The sequence below is a fragment of the Lynx canadensis genome, chromosome E1 (assembly GCF_007474595.2).
Source record: "Lynx canadensis isolate LIC74 chromosome E1, mLynCan4.pri.v2, whole genome shotgun sequence".
NCBI classification, from domain to species: Eukaryota; Metazoa; Chordata; class Mammalia; order Carnivora; family Felidae; genus Lynx; species Lynx canadensis.
Window position 1 is genome coordinate 9,427,054 of NC_044316.2, and position 13,458 is coordinate 9,440,511.

The window sequence follows — 13,458 nt, forward strand, 5'->3', positions numbered from 1 at the left end:
GCTGCTGCCTGTTTGTTTGTGTAAATAAAGTTTTATTAGAACACAGGCAGTTATTTGTTGATGCTTTGTCTGTGGGTGCTTTCATTTTCTCTGTGCAGCTACAGTGGGAAAGTTGAGTAGGTGGAACAGACCATATGGTCCACAAAACCTAATATATTTACCATCCGGCCTTTAAGTTTGCCGTTCTCTGCTCTAAACACATGGATTAATTAAATGCTTGTGGACTAATCCTCTTCAGCCCCAGGAAAGTGTGTTCACATATATTTCTGTTCGGTTGTGTTGAATGACTGGCACTACAAAAATAATTTCTCAAATGCAGCCCTTGAGACGTAGGTGAAAAATAAAAGTTACATGGCAAAGGTGGAAAGTGAAACTAGTGGAGAAGTTTTTTAGCTCCTGTTCTACTTGGTAAACAGGTTCATACTCCTATTGTGTCTAGTTTCTCCCCCTTTTCCATCACATCTGATTTGATTTATTTATAATTAAAGAGGGTTTTTTTTAATGTTTAATGTTGGGAGAGAGAGACAGAGAGACAGAGTACAAGCAGGCGAGGGGCAAAGAGCAAAGTAGACACATAGTCTGAAGCAGGCTCCAGACTCTGAGCTGTCAGCACAGAGCCCGACGCGGGGCTCGAACTCACTGACCGCGAGATCATGACCTGAGTGGAAGTCGGACACTCAGCCGACTGGGCCACCCAGACGCCCCTTTCACATCTGACTTTAGAATGCGTATATTCATACTGCTGATGTGTCGGGGTCTAAAACGAATCTCCCTTAATCCCTGTTCCGTTCCTACCCACGCCGAATAAGGGCTGCACGCGCATTTTAGCTGGAGAGCGAGAGCCCCGCCTCTTTCTGTGGGTGATGTTCGGCAAAGGAACCTCATGTGGACTCAGTCAGCTGAACACCTTTCTCTTGTTCTCTCCGCCAGCAGCTGCTGCTTACCTGTTTCAGAGACAGCTCTCACCAACCCCAGCTTACCCGAGTCAGTATCAGCTTTACGCGATGGAGAACACGAGACAGACAATCCTCAATGATTACATTACCTCCCAGCAGATGCAGGTGAACCTGCGCCCAGATGTGGCCAGAGGCCTCTCCCCACGGGAGCAGCAGCTGGGTCTCCCGTACCCGGCAACGAGGGGTGTGTGTCTTTGCGTTTCGGTTTCACGGGTGCGTTACGTGTACTGAGCATCGATGAGTATTTATTGAACGAATGATGGAAAGAATGAAGAGGCAGCCACATCCTTGGCCGTGTAGCTTTTAGGCCTTGAAGGCAGATGAAGAAATGTGTCAGACGGGGTGTTTTGGTGAACACTGAGCTAACTAAATGAAGGCATTGAGCTGGGTGTTTGAAATCATTGTTTTTTCAGTTTGCTGCCTCCCTCTGTAATCTGTTCGTGCTTTTAGGTTACTGGTATGGGGCACAGTATTTCATGGCCTTCTGTAGACTTAAAGACGGCCTTACAAAGTGATGATGATCTGGGCCATTTTTATTTATACCGTGTAACAAAGTATCGCTGGGTTATAGAGATAAACCATATAAAATAGCCACATACAGTTCTGTATCTTTAGAAAGACTGATACTTGACATAATTTTATCGTATTTGTCTTTTGAGCAGGAATCATTGACCTGACCAATATGCCTCCAGCAATTTTAGTGCCTCATCCAGGGGGAACAAGTACTCCACCCATGGACAGAATCACTTATATTCCTGGTACACAGATTACGTTCCCCCCCAGGCCATACAACTCTGCTTCTGTGTCTCCAGGTGAGAGTCTGCGGCCTTCCCCCCCCCCCCCCCCCCCCCCCCCGACCACCGTGTTGACAGCACGGCCTTTGAAGGCATTTCGGGCAGTTGTTCCCCATTTGGTCTTTCACTTAATATTTAGTAATAGTTCTACTATGCCGTTCTGTCGCCAGATACTCTAGAAACATCCTAAAAGCTTGTGTTGGGCTTTAGTTGTCATCCAAAACTCTTAACCTTCCCACACGTGGAGTTTGGAGCGTTTTGGAAACCTTTCAGCCACTTGAGACTTTACACGTTGTTTGTACCTGACAGGTTGATGTGTTTGTCTTGAAGTGGCGGACTTCGCGTGTTTTACAGGACACTCAACGCACCTTGCAGCGGCCGCAAGTGCGGAGCGGGAGCGGGAGCGCGAGAAGGAGCGGGAGCGGATAGCCGCGGCGTCCTCGGACCTCTACCTGCGGTCGGGTGAGTGGCGTGGCTTTGTTCATTCCGCACCCGCTCCTGCCGTGGGGATGCCGAGGTCATCTCACACACGGGGATCCTGAGACAGAAAGTGATTTCAGGCCGTAAGTGAAGGACAGGTGAGAGCGCCATCGAGGTTTAAATGGTGCAGACGTGAATTTGGAACAGGAAGGTGACGTTTTCACGAGGAAGGCACCATTTGGATCTGGCCCCCAGCAGTTGGCTACGAAGGCGCTGTGTGAAGACACTGGGCGCGGGGCTCATTGAAGCCGGACTCGTCGAGCTGGACTTGGAGGAAGAGTGGAAATACAGTTAGAACGAGGGTTGGCACTTGGAGATGACAGGTGCTGCCATTCGGCAGGGAGGCAGGTGACACGAGGGGGCACGGACACAGGAGGGGCTTGAGGTGGATTAGGACCCCGGAGGGGGGCACGTGCTGTCACCAGAATAGCAAGGCCGCGACGGTCGCTCACAACGGCTTGAGATGTTTGGCACTGGGAGAGGCCAGAAAGGAACTGCTTGGGAAGAATGCCTTTGAGGCGAACGGGAAGGACTCGGCAGTAAATGGACGCAGCCGGTGAGGAAGAGATGAGAAATAAGATCGGCCCTCACGTAAGATAGGGAGGGATTAACGAAAGTGAAGAGCAGAGGGCTTTTACCACGGGACACGCTTTGATGCGTCTCTGGGACGTTCTTATCTGTGGCATATCTGTCTTCTTGCGTTGGGCTCCATCAGTGAAATGAAACCATGTCCCATGTCCGTGTTGCCGGGTAGACAGATCTGGCACTTAGGACAACGGACGGCTTGGACTTGGTGACCCGGGAGTCCCCCGTAAGTGTTGAGACTCTGGCTCGGCTGAGCTCTCCAGGCGGCAAGCGTGCGGGGAGAGGAGCCGGTCCGTCCTTGGAGGTTACGGGGAGGGATGTTCCCGACGCGGGGCTGGTCAGAGAGGGCGGTGTGGAACCAGAGGGCACACTCCTGGTCGTGGGGAACAGACCCTTAAAATCAAAGTGGCGGCAGTATAGAGTGGGGGTCCAAAGCCGGTCCTCGTACTCGACTCCGTGACGTCATTCCTGAGGATTTATCTTGAATAGTTCCGCGCTTGCAAAGCCTAAAGACCTGTAGCTGCGGTCTGCTGTCCGCAGATAGGTGGGAGTCACTGCGTCTGACCACAGGAAGTGCTGTAATGCATAGCGAGGTAGCACCCGAGTACCGATCCTACACTGGCCACATACAAATGTGAAACGCATTTAATTAAAGCGTCACTGCGGTAGGAACTAGATTTTGAAAATGCTCGTGATCCCACTAACGGATAACACGCAGACTCGAGACGATAGACACCATTTCTCCCACCAGACACTTGAACGGTTTGTGAGTATTCTGTGTCGGTGTGACTAAAGAAACGCCGACTCTCGTGCGTCATCAGGTGGCAGCGTAAATAGGAACAGTCTTGGCCGAGATACAGAAATTTAAAAAGCAGGCCCTCTCCTAGGAATATAGAAGTGCTGGTGGAAGCTGATGTATGGTTGGAAGGGAGAAAATTGCTGAAGAGGTGCGGCCGGGCGGTACCTGCTGTGGGGACAGGGACACACGGTAAAACTGCCGGCGCCTCTGAGGGCGGAGAAGGAGGAGGCGCAGAAGGGAGTGAAGAGCGAGGGAGTCCGAGCTCTTCCCAGCGAGTCGAGCGTCGTGCGGCAGAGTCCAAGTTGTGGCTTTGTTCGGGGAGAGCTGAGGTCAAGCGAACAAAAGCAGCTCAGCTGCTGGAGGAGGTGCTGAGCGGAGCTGATTTGGGGGCGGGCGGAGTGAGTGATCACGTGTCCACAGAGAGAAAGTGTCCCCGGGGAGCGCCGAGCGCCGAGCGCCGAGCGCCGAGCGGCGAGGCCCGGAGCGGAGTGGGGAGAGCTGTGGCTGAGTGAACCCTCCTCGGACCCTGGGGTGGTGGCAGCTCTCATCACGTGTGCCGTCCTCGTCACGATGTTTAGACGGTGGCGCTGAATGGGAGTTTGGAAACGGTAAACACACTGGAGTTTGAGGAAAACTCTGAGAGATGAGCTTACCTGATTTTTGTTAACATTTATTTGTTTTGAGAGCGAGAGAGCGAGAGCGCACGCGCGCACAGATGCTGGAGGGGCAGAGAGAGAGAATCCCAGGGAGGCTTAATGGCTGTCACCTCAGAATCCGACTAGGGGCTCGATCTCACAAACCGCGAGCTCATGACCTGAGCCGAAATCAAGTGTCAGATGCTGAACTGAGCCACCCAGGTGCCCCCGATTTGTATTAGCACAGCTGACCCTGTACTCAGGTGAGGGGTGCTGACCCCCACGCGGTGGGGGAAAATCCAAGTATAACTTTGACTCCCCTCAAACTGCCAGTCGCCTACTATTTATTGCCTGGAAACCTTACCGCTAACATAAATAGTTGATTACCCATATTTTGTATGCATGTCTCATATATATGTCCTTACAATAAAGTGAGCTAGAGAACAGAAATTGATGAGAAAATGATAAGAGAAAACACAGTTACGGTACTGTACTGTATTTAAAAAAAGAAAAAAATCCACAGGTAGGTGGCCCGGTGCAGTTCAAATCCCTGTTGTTCAAGGATCAACTGTACTTCACTGTTGGTGTCATTTTTGTTTCTGTCAGGAATCACAGAAATGAAAGCGCCAGTAAATGAGAGTGGATGTTTTTCTCTCGAGCTACGAGCGTGGTTTTATTACATCTTTATTGAGAAACTCGTGTGGAACATGAGCAAGGCCAAAAGGCGGGCCATCAAGTTTCTTAACGTTTTCTCTTGTCAGGAATAACTAAGAAAGGAACGGTCCCTAAATGTGGCCGTCTCTAGGTTCTTCCTCGGGGCTTGTCTTCCCTTCCCTCTTCTTTGTTTTATTTTATTTTTTTGGCCTTCACAGGCTCCGAACAGCCGGGCCGACCTGGCAGCCACGGGTATGTCCGCTCCCCGTCCCCTTCAGTGAGAGCTCAGGAGCCCATGTTGCAGCAGAGACCCAGCGTTTTCCAGGGAACCAACGGAACCAGCGTAATCACACCTTTGGATCCAAGCGCTCAGCTGCGAATCATGTGAGTCTCCCGGACACGTTCGGACCAAGGACAAACAGACGGTCTCTTGCGTACCGCGCACTTTTAGATCGGTGGCCGCCCGACACGTCTTGGTGTGCGGTGGACCCCGCCGCCTCCCCAGCGCGCCCCCGGTAGAGCCCGCCCTTCACGGAGCTGTGTGTGGTTTGCTTCTGTTCGCAGGCCGCTGCCCGCCGGGGGCCCGTCGATAAGCCAGGGCCTGCCGGCCTCCCGCTACAGCACCGCTGCGGACGCCCTGGCCGCCCTCGTGGACGCCGCAGCCTCTGCCCCCCAGATGGAGGTTTCCAAAACGAAAGAGAGTAAGCATGAAGCTTCCAGGTTAGAAGAAACTTTGAGAAGCAGGTCAGCCGCAGTTAGTGAACAGCAGCAGCTAGAGCAGAAAAGCCTGGAGGCGGAGAAGAGATCTGTTCAGTGTCTGTACACCTCGGCCGCCTTTCCAAGTGGCAAGCCCCAGCCTCACTCTTCGGTAGTTTATTCAGAGGCTGGGAAAGATAAAGGGCCTCCTCCAAAATCCAGATATGAGGAAGAGCTAAGGACCCGAGGGAAGACTACCATTACCGCAGCTAACTTCATAGACGTGATCATCACCCGGCAAATTGCCTCGGACAAGGATGCGAGGGAACGTGGCTCTCAAAGTTCAGACTCTTCTAGTAGCTGTATGTATCTTCATCTGAGTTTTGCAATGTGATATCTGAGTAAAGAATTACTTTCTTCTCTAGGTAAAGCAGAGCTATATACGGTATAAGGAAAATCCTGACCTTGCTCATAATTGTCATGAAAGGGTTTGGTGGGTTTACAGGTGCAAAATGTCTGTCCTGCTGTCTGTCGTGTTTATTTCAACTTCAGCTTCTGAAGTATGCCTGTCCAGGTGTTTTCCATGAGAACCCCGTGCCTTTGGAAAGGTAAAGCTGGGAAGTAGGACAGAGCTCACTAACATTTTCAGGCATCTGAAAGATGACAGATGTGTCGTCAAGCTCTGTGCTACGAAGGCCCCTTCAGGGGGGGACCCTTCAGGGGCGTCTTCTAGGATGTGGTTCGGTATTCAAGTCGGTACCCCACAGCCTCTTGTATCCTTTTGCTGAGATAACAAAGTTTTAAAAAGCGACACCACCGTCTTACTGGTAATTGGTATTTACATCACATCTGTCTTGCAAGTCGGATTTACAAACAACTTTTTTCACATATTTATTGGTCATTTTTATTCCTCCTTTACGCATAGCCTCATGTTCTGTGCTCGTTTTCTAAAATTGTTCTCATGTGTTTCTTTTAACTTTTAATTCCGTTGTAAACATACAGCGTTCTGTTAGCTTCAGGCGTGCGATGTAGCGATGGCAACGCTTCTGTACGGTTACTCCGTGTGCCTCACGATTAGTGTGCTCTTGATCCTTGTCACCGATTTCCCCCATCCCCCACCCCCTCCCTGCCGGTTGGATTTTGATCAAATCTGGTTCGTCGTTTTGACATCTACCCTCTAAGTCCGTAAGGGTTCACAAATCTACAGTGAGATGCTGGAAAAGTTACTTTGAATTTATTGTTAACAGCTGCCTAAATTCTGTATGGAATTCCTGAAGGAAGCAGCAGGTATTTAAGCGATTGTCAGCTAATGCTTGCCGTAACTTAACCACACGCAGTCCTGTCTCTGCTGTTTCCATTAACGAAACTGAACAGAGTTGGAGATTTCGTGTGCACCAGCATGCGACGTGTAATTCTTTTTACCCCGTGCCTAATTATAATTTGTTTGGGTAAAAATCTGCCCCACGGCTGAGGTTTTTGGGGAGAAGGGGGCAGCTGGATAGTCTGTTGTATAGACAGGAAACTTCTGTTAGCCTGGGATTATGAAGATCTGCAAAATTGGTATTGCACGTGCAGAAACTTGCTCCCGGGGGAAGATCTGTGGTTCCGGGACCGGGATCCAGCCTGTGGCTTACTGAAAGCCGTGGCACATGGTTCGCTAGTCGCTGGGTAGCCCCTCTTTTCAGGTGGCATGACAGAGCAGACCTTGCTCGAGGAGTCTGGCCTTCAGAAGGTCTGAAGATAGAAAAGCTGTCTTCTTTTCTGACTGGGTTATCCCTGGGTAAATGGCTGGCATGAAGCCGACAGGCTATTTACAGGTACCCTGTATGGTTTTCGGTTTTTCTCTTCAGAGCGTCCTTCCCCCCGCAGGTGAAGCACTGTGCCTTCATCTTCACCTGGCGGCTTCCAGAGGGGTGTGTGCACAGTGTAGCATTAGTCTATCGACTGTATATTGGACGTGTGAGCAGATTCAGGATGCCGGGTGTTTAAACAGTGATGAATGCCAGGGGCTCCAGAAGTTGCAAAGTAGTATGAATGACTTCGAATATAGTGATTTATTTTAGTTCCCGAAAGCTCATTTCCATCCCAGTTGTCAGGTTCCCGTTCTCCCGAGTGTACTAGAACCTAGCCAGTCACAACCTGCACGGCCTGGTGAAGGGGGAGGACGAAAGGGCCGTTCAGTTGAGTCCTGGAGGATCATAGGTGGGAGCTTGGTAAGAGTTCATTCCGAACTTCCACACCTGTGGCCAGGACCCACTGACCGATCACACTGGCTGATCCCGGCAGTCATAGACCCTTTGGGCCTCTGACAGTGTTCTCGGATTCTTTGCTACAGCCCGTAGATGCAAAGAGCACTCTAAAGTCAGAAGGTTCCGCAACAGAAGGTTACACGTGCCTCTCCCGTCCTTCTGAGGCCGTGGCAAGACTGGGAACGGCTGCCTGGACCCTCACCGCACTGACCCTGTTTTTCTGGGAACGGCTACCCAGAGGGGGCCTTCTCTGACGTGGGCGTCCTTTCTGCCAGGAGAGTGCATTTGCTACTTTTCAGACATTCCCTGCCATTTCTGTGTGTTTTCACGTGTAACAGTGCCAAGAAGTTATTTGGAGTGATACTTTTTGTCAGCAGTACTCCAGTGATTTGAGAAAATCATTATATAATGTTACTTAATCTGTAGCTTTAAAAGCATCCTGGTAACGAAGCCACTGTGTAGCCTGAAAGTTCTTCTAAGAGCTCGTTGTCCCACAGAACTGTAATTCTCGGAAGCAGTGAACCGTTGGGATCTCCCCTCTGAGAAAGGTCCTTCCTGGGGTTCTTCTGCTCCCAGGGGAACGTCACACATCTATCCTCTGCCTCCCCGCCCGAAGGTCTCAGAGGCCACACGGTTTCAGGAACCCTGTGTCCCACAGAGACCAGGGACACTGAGGGAGCACTTGCGGACCTTTGAAACCAATGCATTGAGCTTGTTGGTTGTTATCACTAACCTGGGTGCCACTGAACGTTTCTGAGAATAAAAACCAAAAATATGCGAGTAGGTGTGAAGAATTTGGACTTCTGCAGCTTCTCGTCGGATTAGTTTTAAAGTAAGATTCTTTCCTTTTCTTAAAGTATCTTCTCATCGGTATGAAGCGCCTGGCGATGCTATTGAGGTGATCAGCCCTGCCAGCTCGCCAGCGCCGCCCCAGGAGAAGCTACAGGCCTATCAGCCGGAGGTGGTGAAGGCAAACCAAGCAGAAAGTAGGTACTTTTTAGCCACCGGTTTACCTGTTTGCACATCTGCAGGTGTCATTTTATTCCGATCATCTGCCCAGACCGTGTGCAGGAATAACTGGTTTTGTTGGTTTTGTTTTAGAGTAGTCTTTATGGCTGTAGAACCCTTTAAGACTGCACCAGTGGAAAATTATCTTGAAGCTGTTATCAAGTTCTCTTTTGTTCATATTTAACGATACAGAAAATAGCTGATATTTTGTCCACTCATGCTCTCACGGTTTATACTAGTCCTGATAAGCATTTTTTCCTCCAAAATTAAGATCGTGAATTCTGTTTAGCGATAGCACCATGTCCCTCCCATGTGTCCCTGAGTTATGTTTAATCTGATAGTGAGTGACAGGCAGGGGTGTTCCCTGAGTAGGACATCTACCTGTCTGCCCTCCCCTAGGCGAAGCCAGCAGACCATACGAAGGACCATTACATCACTACCGACCCCAGCAGGAATCCCTGTCTCCACAGCAGCAGCTGCCCCCCTCTTCACAGGCCGACGGGGTGGGGCAAGTGCCCAGGACCCACCGACTGATCACACTCGCTGATCACATCTGTGTAAGTTCTTCTGTTAATTTTTCTGTTTTTGATCGTGCGGGAGGCACATTTCTCAGAGAGTCACAAAAGAGAGGTCCAGGTTTTTTAATGCTACATTTTTGGGCAAGTACTCCGTGGGTTTAACCAATTCCTTCTCTCCTCATTCACAGCAAATCATCACACAAGATTTTGCTAGAAATCAAGTTTCCTCACAGCCTCCCCAGCAGCCTCCCACTTCTACATTCCAAAATTCACCATCTGCTTTGGTGTCCACACCTGTGAGGACTAAAACATCAAATCGTTACAGCCCAGAATCCCAGTCTCAGTCTGTCCACCATCAAAGACCAGGTCCAAGGGTCTCTCCAGAAAATCTTGTGGACAAATCCAGGGGAAGGTATGTTTTGTTTTTCTTTCAAGTTTATTTATATTAGAGAGAGAGAGAGAGAGAGAGAGAGAGAGAGAGAGAAAGAGAGAGGGAGGGAGGGGCATGCAATTGTGGGAGGGGCAGAGAGAGAATCCCAAGCAGGTTCCAAGCTGTCAGCAGAGTCTGATGCGTTGCTCAGTCTCATAAACTGGGAGATCAGGACCTGAGCCGAAATCAAGAGTCAGAAGCTTAACGGACTGAGCCACCCAGCCGCCCCAGTATGGTTTTTATTTCAAATTGTATGTACATTTCTGAAGAGTAAAGCAATTTGAATAGATCTACAAGATAGGGGATTAATTTTGTACACCTAAAGTTTATTCACTCTCACTCCTTGGGAAGTACAAATGAGGGTTCTTCTTGCCTGTTCTTAAAATGTTCACTGCCCGAGCAGTTGGTACTGTATCTTTTTAATGTATATTCAAAAGTCAGGTTCTTCATCTTTCATGGAAGGGAGGTGATAGTTTCAAGTTTGATAAATCAAGAAAAGTGTAAGATTATTTAGTTTAGAGGTAACCACCAAGGAACCAAAAGAAAAATGGTAAAAAATGGCCACCTGTTTGGATGGGGTTGATTGGGAACGGAAAGGACAGGTCGTGTACATATATACTAATTACACTTAAAGGTCACAGGTAGCTCTTAATATGTACAGTCACTAAGCCAAAGCCTTGTTTTGGTCTAAACAGTATGTTTATATCACGTGATCTTTACCAATGTGGTATCCGGAGGAAGAACATAAAACCGCAGAGAATCGCGCAGCCCTACTAGCAGGGGGCAGCTAGAGCCTGTCTTGACTCACCTGATGGGGTGCTCAGGGTTCAGTTTAGTTCTCTGGTCCTTTCTCTTTTAACTTCACGGGGAAAGACCTGTTCAGTGTTGACTGACTCAGAGAGAGAGGTCAAAGGCTGGAGGGCTCACCAGAGTAACAAGGGCAGGATGGTGGGTGTGATACCGAAGCGCACGATGACCTTGACCTCCCTCGGAGCATCGGCCGCTGCCTGTCCCGGGTTGTCATGTGCCACCAGTGCACGTGCACGGATAAAGCAGCGCCAACAGACTTTTTGATAACCCGGTATATAGTGAAGATCTGAGGCAACTTTTTTTCTGATAGAAGCTAGCAACTTTTATTCCTTTCTCCTGAATGACGTAATGAGTGAACCGGTTTCAAACCGTCTAGGGTGATTTGTAGGCGGGCCCCAGGAGCACAATCTAATATTTTATATGTTACAATACCAGGCCTGGAAAATCCCCAGAGAGGAGTCACGTCTCTTCTGAGTCCTACGAGCCCATCTCCCCACCCCAGGTTCCAGTCGTGCATGAGAAACAGGACAGTGTACTGCTCCTGTCTCAGAGAGGGGCGGAGCCTGCAGAGCAGAGGTGAGGAGCAGGAGCGTGTCCCGGCTGGCGGCTCCCGTGTCAGAGCGTGCGTGTGTCTTGTGCCTTTTCTCCCCTCCGGGTTACGTGTCAGGATAGGACTCTCCAAGGACCACGAAGTCTCTTTCCCTGGTGATCTAATACCAGTGGATTTTAGTGAAAAAGTTACATTTAAATAGGTTACAGAAAAAAAGTGTTCACTGTTCTTGACATCAAGCCTTTCTAGATCTTTTTTAAAAAATCCTTTTCTGTCCACGTGGTCAGCTGGTCAGCTGTCGATCGAAGCCCTGCTTGAGTGTTTATCGTGCACCAGGCCTTGTGGACTCCACGTGGAAGGGAAGTCCTAACGAGCACCTTTGCTGAACTGCTTTACGGACTTTTTCTTCCCTATTTCTGACCCCAACCCAGCCCCTGTGAATTATTTGGGTTTTATTTCCGTTTGGATTAGACACCTTTGGTTTGGCCCCTGCCTGGTCCACTTCCACCAGAGTGATTTGTCTAAAACTCATGGAATCAAGCTCTAAGCCAGTAGGCCGGCACCTGAGTTCCTTCATGAGCAGGTTCATGCTGCTCGTCTGGTTTCCTGCCGCTTCCCCCTCACAACCACACTCTTGTGTGCGTGTCAAACTGCTTACGGTCCCCTGAATTCCTTTCAGTCCCTACGTACGCTGTTTCCTTGGTGTAGAACACACTCCCGTGATGCTCCTGCAGGTGAATCTAGGAGGTGCCCATGGTCAGATAGAGGGAGGGTCCAGCTCTAAACCAAGGTCTCACTCCAAACTGCTAGTGCATTTCTTAAACAATGTGTTCTAAGTTATTTATGGTTTATATTCATGGGCAAGCAAATAGATGTTGGTACCTTTCAACGAAATGAGGAGAATCTGTTTTTAGAAAGGGGCTGACGTTCAATTTAATTCTATATTTACGCTTTCCCTTCAGTTTGTGACTTTTTTGAGGACAGGGGCCACATCCTGCCCATTTTCTATCACATATCTGTCTCTCTTTGGCATATGGCAGGTATTCTTATGTTTGAATGATGAATGAACCCACCCGACCAGATGAGGTGATCAGCAGCCTTCCGTTTGTTCTTTGCTGTCATCTCCAGCTCTAGCTAGATCATCGTGGTTAAAGGAAATTTGGTTCTTTAAAATGTGTTAGTATAGGAAGCTGCAAATGATTGCGAAACCCTTTACATGAGACTCAGCTCATCTGGTGGGAGGCGTGAAATGATTTTAACAGAGGCGGTTTTATTTCTACATCGTGGCTCTTCTGTTGGAGGCCCCAGGTTTTGATTGCTTAGGTATGAGCTCTTGCTGTTTTATAGGCAAGTCGTGCTATTAGTTTTAATTTCTTCTACTTCATAGCAGTTCTGCTAGTAGAATAGTGAATAGTTCCTGGTGTATGTGGCAGCTATAAATAATACCAATGTCTGTGCTGTTAAGCAGACGGCATCATGGTAAGCTGTTTCTCACTTTCCTGTTAACATCATTTGTTGCTTATTCGGTCTTCGTTAAGAATCTCCATCCTAGATTATCTCCATTGCAGTCCTAACTTTATGAGCGTGCTGAAGTATTTGTGTCCCCATATATGACGTAGGGTTATCCACAGGCACGAAATGGGGAAGTGGGTACACCCCCAAGGTTAGCACATGATGAAACAGACATAATAGGCATAACTGTGTTCCCCACAGGAATGATTCCCGCTCGCCAGGGAGTATAAGCTACTTGCCTTCCTTCTTCACCAAGCTCGAAAACACGTCACCCATGGTTAAATCAAAGAAGCAGGAGATTTTTCGTAAGTTGAACTCCTCTGGTGGAGGTGACTCTGATATGGGTAAGTGGGATTTCTTTCATGAATCCCAAAATAAAACCTGCATTAATGATAATTGTATCTCTGGTGTTGCCTCTCATGCGATCCTTGAGTTTGAAGGCTCTTGTAGGCGTCTGTCCAACCACATTTGATCTTAAAGTTTCTTCTCAAATGTCTGCCAGTACATGAAGATTGCCTGCTAGAGAGCAAGAACTTGCTGCTTTCTGAAGCTGTCCGTCTTCTCTTTGAACAAATGTGGGGCCAGATTAGCTCTTCATGTAGTTTTTTTTTTACCCATCGGTCTTAGTTTTATCCGTTGGGGCCGAGTCTGCATGACCACTCCGCAGCCATTTGAAGACAGAGCGTGTCCTTCAAGTCTTCTCTCCGTAAACATCCTGCGTCATCAGCTGTTCACGCTGCTGGTTCTGAGTGTCCCTCCGCAGAAAACCACTTTATTTAGCT

The 13,458-nt window shown here is 48.9% G+C and overlaps 1 protein-coding gene across 14 annotated transcripts in view; it reads left to right on the plus strand.

The window, feature by feature from the left end:
* Nucleotides 1-13,458, plus strand: part of NCOR1 (nuclear receptor corepressor 1) — a 161,978-nt gene that overhangs the window by 139,117 nt on the left and 9,403 nt on the right. For 9 of the 14 annotated variants that reach the window (XM_030296172.1, XM_030296182.1, XM_030296180.1 and 6 more), the window contains 10 exons: nucleotides 931-1,140; nucleotides 1,619-1,768; nucleotides 2,105-2,212; nucleotides 5,122-5,287; nucleotides 5,468-5,961; nucleotides 8,706-8,834; nucleotides 9,256-9,413; nucleotides 9,563-9,786; nucleotides 11,050-11,190; nucleotides 12,878-13,020. In XM_030296172.1, the coding sequence (XP_030152032.1) occupies nucleotides 931-1,140; nucleotides 1,619-1,768; nucleotides 2,105-2,212; nucleotides 5,122-5,287; nucleotides 5,468-5,961; nucleotides 8,706-8,834; nucleotides 9,256-9,413; nucleotides 9,563-9,786; nucleotides 11,050-11,190; nucleotides 12,878-13,020 (1,923 nt within the window). The remainder of the gene's footprint in view (nucleotides 1-930; nucleotides 1,141-1,618; nucleotides 1,769-2,104; nucleotides 2,213-5,121; nucleotides 5,288-5,467; nucleotides 5,962-8,705; nucleotides 8,835-9,255; nucleotides 9,414-9,562; nucleotides 9,787-11,049; nucleotides 11,191-12,877; nucleotides 13,021-13,458) is intronic. The other 5 variants (XM_030296174.1, XM_030296183.1, XM_030296185.1 and 2 more) reach the window with 3 other exon arrangements.